The sequence below is a fragment of the Elaeis guineensis genome, chromosome 7 (genome assembly GCF_000442705.2).
Source record: "Elaeis guineensis isolate ETL-2024a chromosome 7, EG11, whole genome shotgun sequence".
Lineage (NCBI taxonomy): Eukaryota > Viridiplantae > Streptophyta > Magnoliopsida > Arecales > Arecaceae > Elaeis > Elaeis guineensis.
Genome location: NC_025999.2, coordinates 2,765,881 through 2,785,884, shown reverse-complemented (window position 1 = coordinate 2,785,884; position 20,004 = coordinate 2,765,881). Strand labels below are relative to the sequence as shown.

The following is a 20,004-nucleotide window of genomic DNA, read 5'->3' as shown; positions in this document are numbered from 1 at the left end:
GAGTCTTTAATGTGAGAAAAAGTTGCTCATTGTCCATTATTCTAGGATCATGGATAGCCATGGAGCTTATCCAGCTATCTTCATGAGTTCATTATCAAAGTAATTTTAAAAAAAATTATTTATCAAAATAATATATTTTTTAACTTATTTATAAAATAAATATAAATCTATAAAATGATATTTGAAATGGCGTTTTATAGTGTCCACATCACCACCCCCATATTCCATGTGGACGACCACAAAAAAAAAAATAAAGTCATCATTTGAAATGATATTTTTGAAAATGTCATTTGAAATGACATTTTCAAAAATATCATTTCAAATGGCAACTTTAATTATTTACTTTCCAAAAATAAAGAAAAAAATTAAAAAATTAAGAAAAAATAAAAATTATAATTTTAAATTTTTTAAAAGATAAAAATTTTAATTTTAATTAAAATAAAAATTACCATTTTAAATTATTATCTCCATTTAATTTTTTTCAAAAAAATATACAAAAAAAAAAAATACTTCAAAAAAATAAAAAAAATAAAAAATGGCATAAAAAAGAAAAAAATGGGAAAATATAAAAAAATAAAAATTATAATTTTAAATTTTTAAAAAATAAAAAATTTAATTTTAATTCAAATAAAAATTATCATTTCAAATTACAATCTCCATTTCAAATTAATTTTTTTAAAAAATAAGCCAAAAAAAGAAAAAATACCTAAAAAATTAAAAAAATACCATAAAAAAGGAAAACTAAGAATAAAATGGGAATAAAATAAAATTTGTAATTTTGAATTTAAAAAAATAAAAATTTTAATTTTAATTTAAATAAAAAACACCATTTCAAATTACTTCCCATTTCAAATTATTTTTTTAAAAAAATTTCCTTAAAAAAAAAAAATACATAAAAAAATAAAAAAATGCCATAAAAATAGGAAAAAATGGTAAAAATGAGAAAAAAAAATCAAAATTATAATTTTAAATTATAAAAAAATAAAAATTTTAATTTGAATTCAAAAAAATTATCATTTCAAATTACTTTTCTCATTTTAAATTAATTTTTTAATAAAATACCCCAAAAAAGAGAAAAAGCACATCAAAAAAATAAGAAAATAAAAAATACCATAAAAAAGGGAAAAATAAGAAAAATAAGAAAAATTTTAAATTATAATTTTAAATTAAAAAAATAAAAATTTAATTTGAATTCAAAAAAAATTATCATTTCAAATTACTTTTCCCATTTAAAATTAATTTTTTTAATAAAATATCCCAAATAAGAAAAAAATACCTCAAAAAAAATAAAAAAAATGAAAAATGCCATAAAAAAGGGAAAAATGGGAAAAAAATAAAATTTTAAATTTTTTTAAAAATAAAAATTTTAAGTTTAAATCAAGTAAAAATTATCATTTCAAATTTATTTTTTTTAAAAAAATATCCCAAAAAAAGGAAAAAAATACCTCAAAAAATAAAAAAATAAAAAAATGCCATAAACAAAGGGAAAAATGGGAAAAAATGGGGAAAAAATAAAAATTATAATTTAAAATTTTAAAAAAATAAAAATTTTAATTTTAATTCAAATAAAAAAATAATTTCAAATTACTATCCCCATTTTAAATTAATTTTTTTAAAAAAATATCCTCAAAAAAATAACTCAAAAAAATTAAAAAATTAAAATATGCCATAAAAAAGGAGAAAATGGGAAAAAAAGGGAAAAAAATAAAAATTATAATTTAAAATTTAAAAAATAAAAATTTTAATTTTAATTCAAATAAAAATCAACTTTTCAAATTACTATCTCCATATCAAATTAATTTTTTTAAAAAAAATCTCAAAAAAAAAAAAATAGCTCAAAAAAAATTAAAAATTTTAAAAATGCCATAGGAAATGGCATGTTCAAAAACGTCATTTCTCATGGCATGTTAGCTGGTTAAGATCCAAAAAAAGAGAGAAAAAAGCATAACAAGAACTCACCTTGGCGGCGAGCTCTGGTGTTCCCTCCGGCATGTTCCTTCTCCTCTCCGACGGCACAGCGGCGAGCTCCGACGGTAGTGAGCTTCCTCTTCTCTCTTTCCTCTCCCTCTTCTCTCCTTTTCTTTGGCCCGCCGGCAATAGCCAGCCGGCAGCAGACCCGGGCGCCCCCTATGTCGTTGGCCCGTCGGTGGACCGGTGATGGCCGCCTCGCCCCTCCCCTTCTCTTGGCCGGTCACTCCATCCCCTTGCTTGGCCGCCCCTCCCCGCGCCCTTCCCCCTTGCTCGGCCAGCGGCGGCCGGCCAACGGTGTGTCGGCGGCCGCCCCTCGGCAGCGGCGCTGCGCGCCACCCTCCCTCCACATCCTTGGCCCGACGGCGGCCGCCCCCCCTCGTTGTTCCTCCCCCCTCGTCGGCATTATAAGGATCCAGCATATCAGGTTACACATCCAATTTTTTTTTTTAAGTTTAATGATTGAATCATTTATTCTTAATTTCAATTTGTTATCTACTAATTTGACTGCTAACTGTATAGAGAAGATGTGTCAGAATGCCGTGAATCGGGCGAGACAGACCGTACCGTATTGTGGGGGTTCAAAGTCGTTCGCTCGTCACATGGAGTAGATGGTAAGTAATTTCTAATTAGTATATAATTCTCTAACTATTTAAAAATTTTTGAATTAATTGTTCTCAAATTGCAGAGAGATGCTGAGAGTAGCAGGCTCCTAGTAAGATCGATATCTACTAGTGGACCCACCAGTGACGATTAGGGGAGTGGACGATGGGGAGCCAGAAGCTTTTTGTATATTTTTTTAATTATTTTTTTTATTCACAGTTTGATTTTCAGTATGAAATTAAAATAATTATAACTTTAATTTTAGGACCGTATGATAGACATCAGATCCCAACCTATCCTTAAGGGCTCGATCGTACCCATAAATGATGAAATCTGTGATCAGATGCTTGGTACGAGATCCTGTTATGTTAGGGATCTAGGGCATGGGATCACTCTCCCTCATCTTCACACTCGTCTAGAGCTGACATCCATGCTACCTGTGATGCTTGGCTAGTGGAGGTGTAGAGGCAGACTGAGCAGCGAGCTGATGAGTCGACTGCACGTATTGACGAGTACCAGTGACTCCGGATCCAGATGATAGAGCGATAGCACAGATGGAGTAGATAATGCAGCTGATGAGGCAGCAGCAGGCCGGTCCGAGCTCATCTGAGCGCTCTCCTTCCCTAGTCCGTTCTCCTTCTGCAGATGCCAACACTTGATGATCTATTTGTGTAGCTTTTTATTTTTATTTTAGATTTTTTATAATTTTAATTTAATATAATAAATGATAAAATTTATTTATAAATTTATTATATAATTTTTTATTTTTATTTTTATTTTTAATTTATAAAAAATATTATAAATATAAATTAAATATATGTATTCATAAATTATTTTTAAAAAATATCTGTAAATTATTAGCGATGGAATTATTCCCAATGAAATATTGGTCACCAAAAAATATATTAACGATGAAAAATTGATCGTAAATAATTTTTTAATAAATTTAAAAATATTAAAATTTTATATTAAATTAATAGTAATAAAATATTTTCATCATAAATAATTAAAAATTTATTATCGATGAAAATTTACGTCAAAAATTGAAATATTTACGATGTAAAATTTATGTCGCTAATATTTTTTTAAATTTAATTTTTATAAAAAATTTTAATTAAATTAATAGCGATGAAAATATTTTCATCACAAATAATTATATTTATGATGAAAAATTTACATCACTAATATTTTTTAAATTTAATTTTTATAAAAATTTTTAATTAAATTAACAGCGATGAAAATTTTTCATCGCAAATAACCATATTTGCTATAAAATTACGTCGCTAAATTTTTTTTAAAATTTGATTTTTATAAAAATTTTTATTTAAATTAATAGCGATGAAAATATTTTTATCGCTATTAATTTAATATTTATTAGCGATAAAAATTTACATAAAAAATTATGATAGTTGTGATAAAAAATTTACGTCACTAATAATTTTTTAAATTTAATTTTTATAAAAATTTTTAATTAAATTAATAGCAATAAATAAAATTCATCGCAGATAATTAATTTCATTGTAAATTATTTTTTTTATGACTAAAATTTTTCATTATAAATAGTTTTGTGAAAAAATAATTTTTTTTAATGATGAAAATTTTTCGTCGATAATATCAGTTATTTACGATGAATTTTTTTTTTCGTTGTAAAAAATTATCAATGACGTGATTATTTGTGATTAAATATTAGCGACGAAAATTTTATCGCTAATATCTGTTAGTAACGAAAATAAGTTATTAACGATAAATTTTTTTATCATTAATATTTTATTTTGTTGTAGTGTCAAATAACATACGAGGTTATTTATTCAAACCAATGATTGATGTATAGAAATGTATCTGAACCCGAAGTAATGCAAGTCCAAGTAGCAAGGCAAAGAATTATGAGAGGTGCAATAGGTGCACTAAAGCCATCTCCCTCATCCCTCCTCTCAACCTCTTTCTCTCACTATATCATAGTTAGACCATAGTGGCAAGTAGTTCCAATAATCTCAAGATATACCAGGGCTGATTTGGGCACACTAGGATCACAAAGCTAGGCAGGCCAAGGGTAATCTCATGCTCGATATTATGATGCCGATTCAAGCATGATGAGTTTGATATGCCAATTAAAATTTTTGGCTTTATGTTGAACGAAGGGCCAATCTAAATCTAACCTAGTCCGATCTACGTTCGGATTAGATCTACCGTGCTCTTGCGGGTTGTTATCCTCCTTTAAGCGTTGCCATAGAACTCAGCTTTTTAAATGCAACAATACCTATAGATAGAGAGTGTGTGTTCAACATCACATGTGGGGATATAAATAATGATTGTTACCATCATTGTAAGCGACAGTTAGTTGCCCATTATGATGGATTTGTTATTGTTATTGGAAGCTTATCTTGACCGAAGAGCAGGGAGGTTCCTTTCTTGAATTGTCGCTGGCATGCGATATTCGTGTCCGTCCATATGATTGACCCACGTAAAGGTTTCGTAAGTCTTGTTGACGAATACTTTCGTAGCAGACGTCACCCGAGGTGACCAAAGCATGCGACGTCACAACCCTGCGTCATCGGGTGACCAAAGTATGCGACGTCACAACCCCTGCGTCATCGCCATTAGTATGTGGAGAGACATTTCAATCGCCATCAGATGATCGGATGGCTGAAATAAAGCGTCTCGCTTTACCCATTAAATACTTTTGTCGGACTCTAATGGGGAGGTGCAGTACTTTATCTAATTAATTTAAAAAAATATTATTTATAAAAATAATTTAATTTTTAATTTATTTATCAAAATAATGCAAACAGAATAAAACGTCATTTTGAATGATATTTTATGATGTCCACATCATCCATCTTTTTCTTTCCATTTGTCACGTAGACGATGAAAAAAAATTAAAATCGTCAAATCAAATGACATTTTTTAAAACATCATTTCAAATAGCATTTAAAAAATATCATTTAATTTGATGATTTTATTTTTTTAAAAAAATAAAAAAATAAAAATTATAATTATAATTTTAAATTTATAAAAAAATAAAAATTTTAATTTTAATTAAAATAAAAATCATCATTTTCAATTAGTATCTCCATTTTAAATTAACTTTTTAAAAAATATCTAAAAAAAAGTTAGTATAAAAAAATAAAAAATATCATAAAAAATTAAAAAAAATAAAAATTATAACTTTAAATTTTGAGAAAATAAAAATTTTAATTTTAATTCAAATAAAAATCATCATTTCAAATTACAATCCCCTTTTCAAATTAATTTTTAAAAAAAATATCATAAAAGAATGAAAAAATGAGAAAAAAATAAAATTATAATTTTAAATTTTAAAAAATAAAATTATAATTTTAATTCAAATAAAAATATCATTTTAAATTATTTTCTCTATTTAAAATTAATTTTTTTAAAAAAATATCCTACAAAAATCTTAAAAAATTAAAAAAAATACCATAAAAGAAGAAAAAATGAGAAAAAATGAGAAAAAAATAAAAATTATAATTTTAAATAAATTTTAAAAAAATTCTAATTTTTATTTTCTTCCCATTTTTTTTATTTTTTTATTTTTTTATGGTATTTTTTATTTTTAAAGATTTTTTTGAGATATTTTTTAAAAAAATTAATTTGAAATGGAGAAAATAATTTGAAATGATATTTTTTATTTGAATTGAAATTAAAATTTTTATTTTTTTAATTCAAAATTATAATTTTTTTTTTCTCATTTCTTTCTGATTTTTCCTTTTTTTATGGTATTTTTAATTTTTTAAGATTTTTTTGGGATATGTTTTTAAAAAAATTAATTCAAAATGAGAAAAATAATTTGAAATTATATTTTTTATTTGAATTAAAATTAGAATTTTAATTTTTTTAAATTCAAAATTATAATTTTTATTTTTTTCTTATTTTTTCTTTTTTTTCTTTTATGGTATTTTTTAAAAAAAATAATTTGAAAAGGGGATTGTAATTTGAAATAATGTTTTTATTTGAATTAAATTTAAAATTTTTATTTTTTTAAAATTTAGAATTCTAATTTTTATTTTTTTCAATTCTTTTTTTATGATATTTTTAATTTTTTTACACCATTTTTTTAGATATTTTTTTAAAAAGATAATTTGAAATGGGGATACAAATTTGAAATGATAATTTTTATTTGAATCAAAATTATAATTTTTATTTTTTTAAAAATTTAAAATTATAATTTTTATTTTTTTTATTTTTTTTTTAAATTAATAATTAAAATCATCATTTCGAATGGTATTTTTGAAAATGTCATTTAGAATGATGTTTTCAAAAATATCATTTCAAATGATATTTTAAAAAATTCATTTGAAACGATAATTTTAAATTTTTTTCATCGTCTACGTGAAAAATGGGGAGAAAAAGTGGGTGATATGGCATCATAAAATTCATTTTGAATGACGTTTTATCCTGTTTGTATATTTTAATAAATAAATTAAAAATTAAATTATTTTTTAAATAATTTTTTTAAATTAATTAGGTAAAGCACTCGAGAAGATGATGTTACTTGTAGATGGCTCCACCACTTGCAGGTGTCCTTTTTGTTTAAAAAAAAAGGGAAATCGCACCCATGGGAAGCGAGCACGTATGACATGATGGCTCTCGTGGGCCACGTGGGGAATAAATGACGCAATCTCACGTGGGCCACGACATTTGGTGCGGTGGTGCCACAGACTGTGTCGTGGCGTGCCAGAAGAAAGTAGCGGCTCAAGTGATCATTGAAATTAATTAAGGTTGCGTTTGGTTAGTTATTAAAAAAAAAATTTTATTTTTAAATTTTTAAAAAATAAAAATTAAAAAATAATATTTGATAATATCTAAAAAATAAAAAATTAAAATTAAAATAATTAAAATAATTATTTATATGCAAATAAAAATTTTTTGTTCTTAAAAATTTATTTTTCTGTTTTTTTTTGTTTCCCGACGTTTAAAACGTTAAACCAAAAGTAAAGACCCGAACTCTTTTTTTTGTCGAGCTCTTCACCTTTCTACTTCTTTTTTTCTCCCTTCTCGAATCTTTCTCTCTCATGAGTTTTTCACCTATCATCTTCGAACGTTGCTTTTTCTTTATAGCAAGATAATTATCAAATATATTTTTATTTTTTTATTTTTATTCAATAAAAAAAAAAAAAAAAAAAAATTTTAAAAATCAACCAAATGCACCCTAAGTAGCTTAATTTATGTCCTTCAGTTATGTTTATTTATTTAATTTATGAGATTCCATTGTATGATTGTCATGTAAGATTTTTATGATTAAAATATCTATATTTTGATGGTACCATCAACACATGGTAGGAAAGCATCATCATATATGATGATACAATGATTTGTCCAACTTAAACTTGGCTTCAAGCGCTATCTTCCAATAGCTTAGCCTATAAGTACTTTTTTTTTAATTTAGTCAATAATCTATGAAAAGTAAGGATGTGCTTGAATCTTAGATCGATTTAGGATTTTCAAGTCGAATCAACTCGAATCAATTTTATAAAATTAAAATCAAAATCCAATCGATCATATAAAAAAATCGATTCAAATCAATCCAAAAAAATCGATTCAGATCAATTTGGTTTACTGAATCGCAAGCTATTAGGCTTCACCAAATAGACAGTTTATAGAATAGACTACAATTCATTTTAAGTTCTAATCAAGCTAAATGGATATCTTATGGAATGACCTAAATGAACTAAATAGAATATGACTACAGTCTTCTTTGAGGAAATAGGATAGCTTATGGTTTATTATATATATATATATATATATATATATATATATATATATATACACACACACACCCACACACCCACACACACACACACAAGTTGATTCAGTTTAGTCAAATTTTTTCAAAATTTAAATTGAAATCAAATTAATTTTTTTAATTTTAAAATTTTTAAACCAAAACAAAACTAAGCCCGAAAAAATCCAATCCAAATTGAACCAAAATTGGTAGTTCGGATCGATTTTGTGTTTTGATTGGTTTAGTTGCATACCCTTAATGTAAAGTATAAGTTTGAAGAGACTAGAACCACCAAAGCCCACCACTTATCTATGTCTTGATTAATCATGCTCATTGTATATTAATTCTACTATAATTATTATTTTGCCTAAAAAAATTCTATATTTTGTATGGACAAATATTGAAAAGTATAAGCTATGACATGGCCTAGCCAAGAAAAGTGTAAACATGTCATGGTATTTCTTAAGATTGTCGTCCTTGTTGTCAGAAGATATTGGTGACTGGATTGAGGGGCAAAGCTCTTTAACTAGTATGGATGGATCTATGAAAAAGAGTGGGGGCAAGAAGATGATAGAGGAGTTGAGAGAAGAGCGGATCAGAAGGGAGAAGAAAAGAGAGTGAGCTCTCCATGCATTGGTTGTGATGAAGGGAGTAGATCAATAGCTTCTTAGGAAAGAAAGTGGATGCTCATTACCTTATTTCTAAGGTCAACGACCTTACCACTGCCCTTGTCTAGGTCGAGCCCAACCTAGAATCCCACCTCCCCTGCACCTGTATTGTTATTTTCACCATCGACAATAAGGCCTTCTCCGCCCTCATTTAATCCTTTCTCCTGGTGATGTAGTCCACCCAATCAAGATCAATTAACAAGTAGGCACTCCCAATGAATCATCTCCATGTCACCTACCTATAGGCACATCTGATGAGCTAAGGATGGTAAACTATATTGCAACAATATGACAAATATAGTGTTGGTGTTATAGCAATTAGACATGTAATGAGATATTCGCAATTCAATACAAAATGTAGGAGGAAATTTATTTTTTAGACTATTATTTTTCATAAAAGAGAGCCCATCTTTTAATATAAACAATTACTATCTCAAAGGCGGATTGCGTTATATATAGGAGCCCAATACAATTAGAACTAGGTTCATATTCAAAGTATGACTGGTTAGCACAAATAAATGCACACATTATGCTATCCACCTATATATATATATATATAGAGAGAGAGAGAGAGAGAGAGAGAGAGAGAGAGAGAGAGACCTTGTCTTGAATATATGCTTCCAGCAAGATTAGTTATGGGAAATTTGGTGAAAATATTGTATGAAATTATATGTGGAGGGGTGAACATCCTATTTGCCACATGAGTGCCATGATTGTGGTCCCATTAGGGAATCTGCTGGGCATTTAGAACTCCTTATCTGATGACCACCAATGAGTAGCAGGATGAAGCAAGCGGACAAAGTCAAAAAGCCTTCACCACAGGATTTTCTCTGTTTCCCAACACGAATCTCGTGATGCCTTCCTTGTTCCATTGCTTGGTGGACCAGCTACCATATGTCTTCTTTAGAATTACTTGGCCGGTGGTCATCACCCCACCTCCCCTCCAAGGATCACATGAAGGAATTCCAAAGAATGACTTGTGAACCAGAGTTGACCTCTCCTCGAAATCCGAGAGCACAAACGCAATACCATGGCTTGAAGGGTACGTGGCTTCGCCGGAATCACGAGGACGGCAAGGGTTCTTCCAAAAGAGTGGTGATCGGTTGAATTAGATCCACCGACCAGATGATGATGGACTAGTCCAATCATAAAAGGATACATACAAATATAAATAAAAAAATTATTGGCGAAAACTTTTCTATAATTTAGACTTCAGACCGCCCAGTAGAAAGTTATCCAGCAAAGACTATCCTTAGAATTTTGAATAATTTTTTTTTTATCGTTATTCAAAATTGATTGAAAATTTTGAATAAAAAAAAATTAAAATAATAATATTTGATGAATAATATGATGATTTTTTGTTAGATGATGCAAATTTGGAATAGCTGGATAATTCTATCCAATAATTTTCAGTGTGAATGAGGAGCAATACTTTACCAAAAATAGAAAAAAAAGAGAGCAATTCAGATGGTGGACCTGGTCAAGCGATGGTTTCACCTTCCGAGCTGGTCTGAACGGGTGTGGCCGGTTGCGGTCTATTGCAGCGCTCTTTGGGGCGGGGACCCGCGAAGACTTGAAAGGCAGCGTACTTGTAGAGCAGCCAGCACGGCAGAGAAAAAAAGTATGAGAAATGGAAATAAATAATATAAGATGATTAAAACAGGCTTGTCAGAAACAATTTACATCCGTGATCCCCGACTCGATGCAATATGTGGCGGATGGAGGAATTTTTGGTTTGTATCAAAAAAAAAAAAAAAAAAAAAGCCTTGCGGTTGACCATCAAAGTGGTGCTTTTCTCAAAACATGCTATCTTGGAAACAATACCTAAAGACGAGTGAGGACACGAGGAGTTAGTTGCTGGATTTGAATCTATGAGTATGTTCCCATTTGCATGTGGTTATAAATTGCATATATTAGACTTGCGAATAATTTGTGATGTAGAAATAGAATGAATAATGATATGTTTTTGTCAACCAATCAATGAGCCTTAATTTTTTTGAATAAATTAAGTCTCTTTTTTTGATGCTCTGGTACCTTAATTATCAGGCAATAATTTATGTTTTAATCTTTATCTAGCGGTAGAATTGTGGATTTTAATCTCCCTTGCATCAAAGAAAAATAATTCTAAGCAAAAAAAAAAAATGAAGAGAGCTACGCAATTGGAAGATAATATTTGTTGATTCACGGAGGCAAGACATTTTATCAAACATAATAGTTTTTTTTTTTTTTTTCTTTGGAGATTGACCGAGGAAACCTTTCTTGGTCGGTTGGGATATTTTTCTCTTTTTTTCACTTATCGGTCAAGATTTTATAGATGCATGTTCATTTCTCGTACGGCTTCTTTTAGTGCACAATTTATCTATCTTAATATATAGACAAGTTAAATAATGAAATAGATAAGTTATATGCAACAATGCTTTCAAGTAATGAATGTTTTTTTTTTTCTGTTAGAAAGATCTTATCAAAATATGGATTGTACTAAATAAAAACTTAGAGAGGTATTGTCATGAAAAAGTATTCGTATAGATGACAACAGATTGAGTTAGATTAGTTCGTATCGAATAAAATAAGGAGAGCAATATACAAAATCTTGACCCATACTTAACCTTTTAACGGTCAGGATTTCTCGATCCATCCCTCTCACAAATCACTTCGATACAATACTCAACCTCTAATGGATATAAACTACCTATCAAATCCAACATATACAGTCTCTAGCAGTTAATTTCCAAAATCATTCGGGCAATCAATACCAAGTAGGAGACCAATCACTTTAATTTTGTTATCCAAGATGATGACCGAATCTAATCTAGAGTATTTCGAGTCCAACAGGCTCTACTCTTGATCTAGATTAGAACAAAACTTTGACTCGCACAACTTTATCCAAATTAGAAAATTTTATCCATGCACAATTCTAACTATAAATTCGATCCAAGCCCAACGTAAACAGAGTGGAGTCTGGACAAGTTTTTCAGGTCAATTAATTTTTGCCAACCCCAGACAATTTGGGTTGTTGTGACAACTAAGTACATTGAATTTTAATCTCAACAACAACATTGGACCCACAAAAAAATATCTCATGTTTTCTAAAATAGATTTATTGGAAACAATTTAGACATATGTTTACATTGTGGACGCGCACAAGAAGCAAAGTATTAAAAAAAAAAAAAAAGGACTTTAAGATTGAACCAAATACAGCGTGCTATTTCACTCAGCAGAGTTCAGGACGATCGGAACAGAAAATAAAACAAAATTTGAGTTGGAGATGTCCAATTAAATTGAAAGAGGCCCCACGTGACTGACACGTTGTGCTCACCAAAAGCCCAGGTTTTCATTACACACGTGGTCGTTGGCTGGCCTAACGCGGACTGGTAGACCCGTCCCATTCCCATCCCACTCCCTCAGTCATGTGGTCCTCCGGGAAACAACTTCCCTTCCACCTCTTTTCTTCCTTGTTTTCTTCTCTCTCTTCCGTCTTTTTTTTTTCCCTTCTATAATCTATACATAGCAAGTAAGTAGATTTTTTTTAGAGATTTGAAGATTTTTTTTTTTTTTGAAGATTGAAGTTGTAATAGAATTGAAACCAAGAGGGTGACAACCTCTCCCTTTCTTTTTTTATCCCCTTCTTTATCTCTATACTTCCCATTCCCTCTCCTTGCGTTCTCCTGGCTCTCTACATATAGGAGTGGACGCCAGCTGAGCTGCTCCTCAGTCCAGCTCACTTTCTTGCCACCAGACCACAACCAAACAAGAGAGCAAGAGGATGGATGACATGGAGGGCTACAACTCGTATTGGGAAACCAAGCGCTTCTTGGAGTCCGAAGAACTCGACAGGTTATCCCTCCCACCACCATGGCTCACGCCATATGCAAGTATCTTTCTCTGTTTCCATTTCCTTTCTCCAGGTTCTTCTCACCTCCACCACCTTTCCTATCAGTCATCAAACCAATAGGCCGTTGCACAGTAGCCTTCTCTCCTAATGGTACCGGATGCAGTCCTTCAAGAGCTTCTTCATCTTGGTGACTTCTGATTGGATTCCAGTATATTCCAGAAATTATCTTGGTTTATGGGATGAGTTACCTTCTTTTTCTTTGTATGCCTTTCTCCAACGAGACCAGACGCATTCCACCATCATCATTCCTCACCAAGGCATTGATGGATTCAGTAATTATCTGATGGCTTTTTGAGTCAAAAGAATCGCATACTTTGTTTTGGGACATCCCAATCTTTCTGTTGCTCTTGTTTGTGGTTTGGATATGTTTTAGATTCCCCTTGGATAGAATCCAATTGACTCAATTTTACGTTCTTCCTCACCTTTTTCCATTCGAATCCTTTTATTTGGAAGTGGATGTCTCTTTCTTTCTGCCTTCTTTTCTCTTTAAGACACTTGTGCTTTGACTGATGTTCTCTCAACTGAAGCAGCTGGGGATTGGATGAAGCTATATCTACCTACTATGATTCCAGCTCCCCTGACAATGCTGCGTCATCGACTGCTACGAAAAACCTCGTCATGGAGAGGAACCGGCGAAGGAAGCTTAATGAAAGGCTTTATGCCCTTCGAAGTGTCGTCCCCAACATTACCAAGGTAATTAATTAGCTAATTGTCCCCCAACAAACAATAAGATTCTTGTACAAAGAATGCTTTGATTGATTCAAATTCTCAATTGAAAGCAACGGTTTAATTGTGGTTTGTTCATTGCTTACTAATTGGTGGGATGGTTGGCTGCAGATGGATAAGGCATCGATCGTCAAAGATGCAATAGATTACATCCAGGAGCTTCAAGAGCAAGAAAGGAGGATACTAGCAGAGATATCTGAGCTGGAGTCAGGGAAAGAGGAGAAACTACCAATTGGTGACACCAAGCGCGAGGATGTGTGTTTCACGCAAAGGAAGAAGATAAGAACTTCACCAGCCTCACCCTTGGCTACTGGATCCCCGAGCTTGCGATCGATCCAAGTAATAGAAGTAAGCTTTCTTTCACTCTGTTTTTTTGGACTTGGGAGTAGCCAATGGAGGGAATGAGAAGATGAAACAGATTTTTGATTATGTTATTAATGTCTTTTTTTTTTTGGGGGTGAGATGCAGCTTAGAGTTTGTGAAGTGGGTGATAGGACTTTGGTTGTTAGCATCTCTTGCAATAAGAAGAGGGACACTATGATCAAGGTGTGTGAGATCTTGGAGTCTCTCAACCTCAACATCATCACTGCCAGCATCACCTCTGTCTCTAGAAGCCTCTTGCACACTCTGTTTGTTGAGGTATCCTCTCTCTCTCTCTCTCTGTTGAATCACCTGCTGAGGTCATGGGGTTAGAGTACACCAAAGAGGGATCCACATGAGACTTTGTATGGGGAGTCACATCTGAATTCCAAGTACCAAGAAAAGTAAAAAAAAAAATTATCTCCTCTACAAAGAGGTTAATTATTTTAATTAGTTGTTTGCTAGTTCAGTTAGCCCATGTTTTCAGTATGAAGTTTTGTTTGTAGGGACATAACAGCTGGTTTAGCTGCTTTGTAGAGCATGTGCCCTCTCCCTACAATGTTTTAAGTTATTCTTCATATGCTCTACCTCTGTATTTTATTCCCAATCCAGCATGTTCATGATCAACTAATTAAAAACACCATGGTTGCAGGTTTTTTGTTAATTCATTACTAACATAACCTAGACTCCAATTTTGGACATATGGAGAAATCTTATTTAACCTATTCAGAAGTCGTAACGAGATGCCTCATGAAGCTAATAATTTTATTGTCATGCATATCTGTGATAACTGTGGAGGCTTCCTCTGTAGCACTCTTGCAGTTACGCAACTTCCTGTAACTTTTGTCTCTGAACTTCTTCTGAATAAAAAACTAGATGATTAAACCTACCGCTTCATCAAAAAAAGGGGAAAAAAAAAGCCGATATGCGCTAATTTGGGTTCTTAAATTCTTTCCGCATTGTTCATCTTCTTTGTGAGGAAGTTGAACAAGTTCATTACCATGTGCTAGTTTGGCTTATTAAATTGTTTCCACATTTTCTTGCCGGTTTTCACAAGGTGTGCTTCCATGGCCTGCATAATTCACACATGATCGAAAGAGGCTTTGTCTGTCTGTAACCAAAAGAAAACTTTGCCTGTATGAGGAACTTGTCGGATTAGTTGGAAGTTGTAGTGAAAATATATGAAATCTGGGTCATATGTCTCATCACCTGACAAATGGCATGTTGCTATGGATTTTTCAAATCTCCACTGTTGCACATTGTTGAATGATCTATCGTGTGCTTTTAATCCATCTTGGTAAAAACATCATTATCAAGAAAGGACATAAAGAGAGGCATCAAACATGTGAATGATATAATTTGACAATATAGTCAACATTAGATCGATGACGCACCGGAAAGGAATTCTTTTACAAATTTTATCTCTGTCAAGTAATAGGTTTCTGTATGTAATCTGATAAAAAAATCCATTCCCACTTGAAAGAAAATGAGCACAATTAGAAGTACTGGCATCTATATGTTAATTGTTTTCTTTAGAACCATGGTGATTTGTGATCTAGGAATTAAAAGTGAATACCAACGATATTGATTTCCCAGTTGTGTTCTTTGAACCAAAATGACAATAATCCCCAACTAAGTGAAACTACTTGCAAAGTTTTTAGAATCATTAGCTGTTCAATAATTCACAACTACTGTGACTATTTTAAATCCATGGGTTTTAGCAGTTTGGCGTTGGCTGTTGATTACTTTTCCTGTGGCATCTCTCATGCTAGTCGTCTTTACATGAATTAGTATAAAGATACAGGTATTTTCCCCAACATTTTTTGAATATCTATTCACAATTCTTTCATCTTTCTGGTGAATTCACTATTTTCCTGATGTTCTGACATAGTCGAGGAAAGCCTGACATGGCGAAACTAATTAAGTAACAATTCAAGCTGTCTAGCAAAAGTCAAACTAAATTTAGCAGTAAGAAGTAGAAAAAATAAATTCTAAAAACTAGAGGAATATTAAGTAAATAAACTATGATGATTATATCTTACTGTCTTGCTATGGAGAGGGCTTCACCATGATGATTATCTCAAGGACTCCAACTAATGCTGCTGTAGATGCTGCGGCCTAGGAGTACTCTGCCCACTAGCCTCATCATTGATCCCCAGAATCTAATAGAGTTTGTGTAGAGTTCACCACGCAAAAATATTTTGGAGCAAATATGAGTTAATATGTACAATGGAAAAAGCAAACTTTATTGATTCATGAAGACAGAATATACAGGGGGTACTTATAAGCCCTGGGAGCCTTTGCAGGTGATAGGGTCAACTTAATGTCCGAAGAATTTGAAATTAAGAAATAAACTCTTAAATCTTACTAAGTATTTTTGTCATTATCAGTTTTTACAAGAGACTTTCTTTTGATTATTAGATGCTTAACCTGCGTCCTCGAGTCGAACTCAAACTCTGTGATCTTAAAATGGTGCTTTAGGATCTTCGGATGGTTGTGGGACTGCTGTTGGATATAATGGAGTCCATCTCAGATTTAGTTGCTTTAGGAACTAGCCATCTAGAATTTCCATTTTGATCATGACCTGAGCACTGTTGGTTGTTTCTGGTGGTGGTTGCACCATCATCCAAATAGTATTAGCAGGATTTAGACCCTCTTTGTTCTAACAATGGACTTGCAGCTGTTAGTTGCTTTCATACAGTGAATACCAAATCATTGGATGTAGTGACAGTGATCTTCTTACAATCGGTTTAGGGTTTGGTTTATTTGGCTTTACTGCTGCTATTAGGCCCTTCATCTTGATTATTGAGAATTCCAGAGCATAGAGCTCAAATGTAATTAAAGCCAAGATTGCAGAACCATGGGGTCTTTGATCTGAATCATATTCAGAATCCCCTAACAAGTTGTTCTTACATTCTACACTTCTGTCACTGTGGTCAGACTTTATACTTTTATTCCATATTTTCAATAATATCTTGACAAGGTTGTTTTCTGTTTACTTGGAAGACTGAGCAATTGATTTAAGCAATGCTTCCTTTTGTTTCCCATCCAAAAAGAATGAAAAAAAAGGGATTCTTTCGCACTTGATAACATGCCAAGATCCTCTAACCTTTTCCCTACAGCACTTGCTGTGTTATGACATATCAATAATCTGAAAGATTCCTTCTTCTGCACAATCTTTTATATTACTGATATATCGAAGCTCTATCCTTCCTTCTTCTGCACATTCTTTTATATTACTAATATATCAAAGCTATATCCTTCCCATAAATTAGCTGACTTAAACAAATCATTTGTGTGCAGACTGATGACATGGATCGTGCTCAATTGAAGGAAAAGATTGAGACTGCCATCGCCGAACTTGATGGCTTCAGAAGCCCAGTGAGTTCAATAAGTTATTAGTTGGAGAAGAAGCTACCCATGCCTCTGAATCCTCTTTGTTCTTCTTTCTCTATTGTTACCAAGAAGACTGGTTCCCTGTTGTTAAGAGGAAGATATTTGTAATAGGCGTTCGGTAACCTTCTGTTTTCCATATCATCTGTAACGGGCTCCAGAGGATTACTGGTGTAGTAGTAACTTTGTGACCTTATACGTATGCTATTCTTTTAAGCCTCCACCTTTGTTTACTTGCAGATATACTACATGAAGAAAGAAAATACAAAATAAGAAGGGAGAGCAATGTGGTAATAGGATTAGAGGGACTCCAAAGAATTCCTCAAATAAATACTATAGATTTATAAAACTTAAAGTGGGAGGCTAGTCGGAGCACCACAAGTAGCAATTTTACATGTAAAACATTAACTGAAATATCATGGATGAACTGATCCTGTTAACTTTCAACCAGCTCTGGCAACCAGTGTGCCGGGACTAATTCAAATATTAGCAGACTCAATACCTTGAAGAATTCAATTCTGCACTATTTTGGACGCATGGAGTGCTGAGATTAGTTCAAACACTAGTGTTAAAGTTAAAACTTATTTCTTCTTCAAACTCGCTCCCGAATTGAACATTCTCTGATAGGATTGGGATCCTATGGTCACTCCAGGGAGGTAGCCATTCTGGGATGCCCCCCTCTAACCCTTCTTACTTTAGCAAAAAAAAAAAAGTTAAAACTTATTTAGTAAATTTAGATTATGTGGATGCATTGATTTTATTAGCTTTAAGCTAATTCCTGCGACCAGTCTGCCGAGACTAGTCCAAATATTATATGGTGTTATGGATAGCAGCTTATCCCCTTATAATTGGACGGACTAATTGAAATTCACATGAAATATCAAATGTTACAGCATGGGAGCCTTTGGGTGTATTTTTAGTGGTCCACATTACTTCTTTGCGAGATAATCATTTCCTCCTTGCCAATAACCTAAGAAATCTAGCCAAGTAACTAAAGTTTGCAATTTGATTTGCTGCCTTGTTGTGATGATAATTGGCAACAATCATTACGAAGCAAACAAGATTCATATTGCAAGCCTAGTCTATTGCACTTCTAAAGAAATAAAACTAAAGAAATAAGAAGAGAAAATGAAAAAGACACCATATTAGATCTGTTCATAGATTGGCTGAACTCGAGTAGGACTTATCAAAAAAAAAAAAAAAACAACATAATTTTTTTAGGCCTAACCGACTGAGTAGAACCTTTGGGCCTATCTACCAGTTCGAGCCTAGCACCTGAACTTCAAGCTTGGGCTAGGCCTTAGGCTTCATTATCATTTTTAATTTTTTTAAGAATATATTAAAATTTCATACAAATGCTCAAACTATTTTAAGAAAATTGCTAAATGTCAATAATTAAATATTGCTAATAACATACAACATGGCTATTATCCCACTAAGTTTGTATATCAAAAATAATTATCAATTAAATATACAAGCAAATCAAATATAAATAAATAACACAAGCAAAAAAAAAAAAAAAGAGGAGGGGCAAGGCGCTAGCCAAGCTTTAATTCCAAAGCCCCAAGTTAGCCTATTTAGTAAATAAGTTTATTTTTCAAGCCCGACTTGGTCCAATGGGCCTAAATCTTTAGTCCGAACCCACTCAAAGTATTTCGAGCTTGAGTGAGTTGTCTAGCACAAGAATAGATCTACTTGATATGATCAAATAACACAGAAAGTGAGGCTTTGCACCCTTCCTCTAACCGAAGTGGGAGGGAGAGCAAGGATAGGCATGCTTGGAAGACATAACGATCAATAATTTTTTTCTATTTTCGTTTAACTATATAAAACCAACTTGATCATTTGATTTTTTTTTTAATTTCAAAAGTAGATCATATTATATTATTTAAAAAAAATCCTGATATTATTGGACTTCAAAATTCAAGATTTTATGTATAATAAGTCCTGCCACTATATAATCCAAATTCAAAATAATTTATTGGTTACAACAAAATTTTAAATTTTATGCAGATAAAATATAAGACAAATTTTGTCTAAAATTTGTGCAAAGGGAACTTAGGGCACGGTGAACCACTGAAGGAGAATTTAGGATTTCACTATTGTTTGAAGGTATTTTTGATTTTTATTTTTCCTAACAAAGAAACTAAGAACAGGATATTAAAGAAGAGCCCTTGGTCATTGGTGGATAACTCCTAGCTTTAGAGAAGTGGAGGCCTAATTTCTGACTGGGCTAGAGTGCTTTTAGAAAGGCTAATATGCGGATTAGAGTATCACGTTTGTAATTGGAGTCATGGGATAAGGATAGTATTCTCAAGACTATTTTGATGATAGATTGGTCTCTGTTTTTGAATGATTGAATCCTTTCCTCAGCTAGAATGAGCTTTACTAGAATCTATGTGGAACTTAATCTTTTGAAGCCATTGTGACCAGGAGCAAAGGTTAGTGTTAAGGGTTCAATAGTGTGGCAAAAGTTTATCTATGAGGATATTCCGGATATATGCTATGGTTGTGGCAAAATCGGGGTCTTGATGGAGGATTGTAACTATGAGGAGGTGAAAGATGGTTAGTTGTTGTTTGGACTATGGATTAGAGCAGCTTCAATTCTAATATCTCTGATTGCTTAGGAGAATGCTAAGTAGGGGTCAGCCTCC

The 20,004-nt window shown here is 31.9% G+C and overlaps 1 protein-coding gene across 1 annotated transcript; it reads left to right on the top strand.

Annotated features, from left to right (window-relative positions):
* Window positions 1-12,544: 12,544 nt before the first annotated feature.
* On the top strand, window positions 12,545-17,571 carry LOC105049326 (transcription factor bHLH35). Its single transcript, XM_010928949.4, has 5 exons — window positions 12,545-12,813; window positions 13,402-13,564; window positions 13,709-13,945; window positions 14,066-14,236; window positions 17,261-17,571. Exons 1-5 carry the CDS (start codon window positions 12,743-12,745, stop codon window positions 17,357-17,359), a joined length of 741 nt encoding a protein of 246 aa, XP_010927251.1. The 5' UTR covers window positions 12,545-12,742; the 3' UTR covers window positions 17,360-17,571.
* The last annotated feature ends 2,433 nt before the right edge of the window (window positions 17,572-20,004 follow it).

Coding starts and splice junctions, on each gene's coding strand:
- LOC105049326 (XM_010928949.4), top strand. CDS start 12,743: ATGGATGACATGGAGGGCTACAACTCGTATTGGGAAACCAAGCGCTTC. Junction 12,814..13,401: donor GAGTCCGAAGAACTCGACAG/GTTATCCCTCCC, acceptor CAACTGAAGCAG/CTGGGGATTGGATGAAGCTA. Junction 13,565..13,708: donor TCGTCCCCAACATTACCAAG/GTAATTAATTAG, acceptor GGTTGGCTGCAG/ATGGATAAGGCATCGATCGT.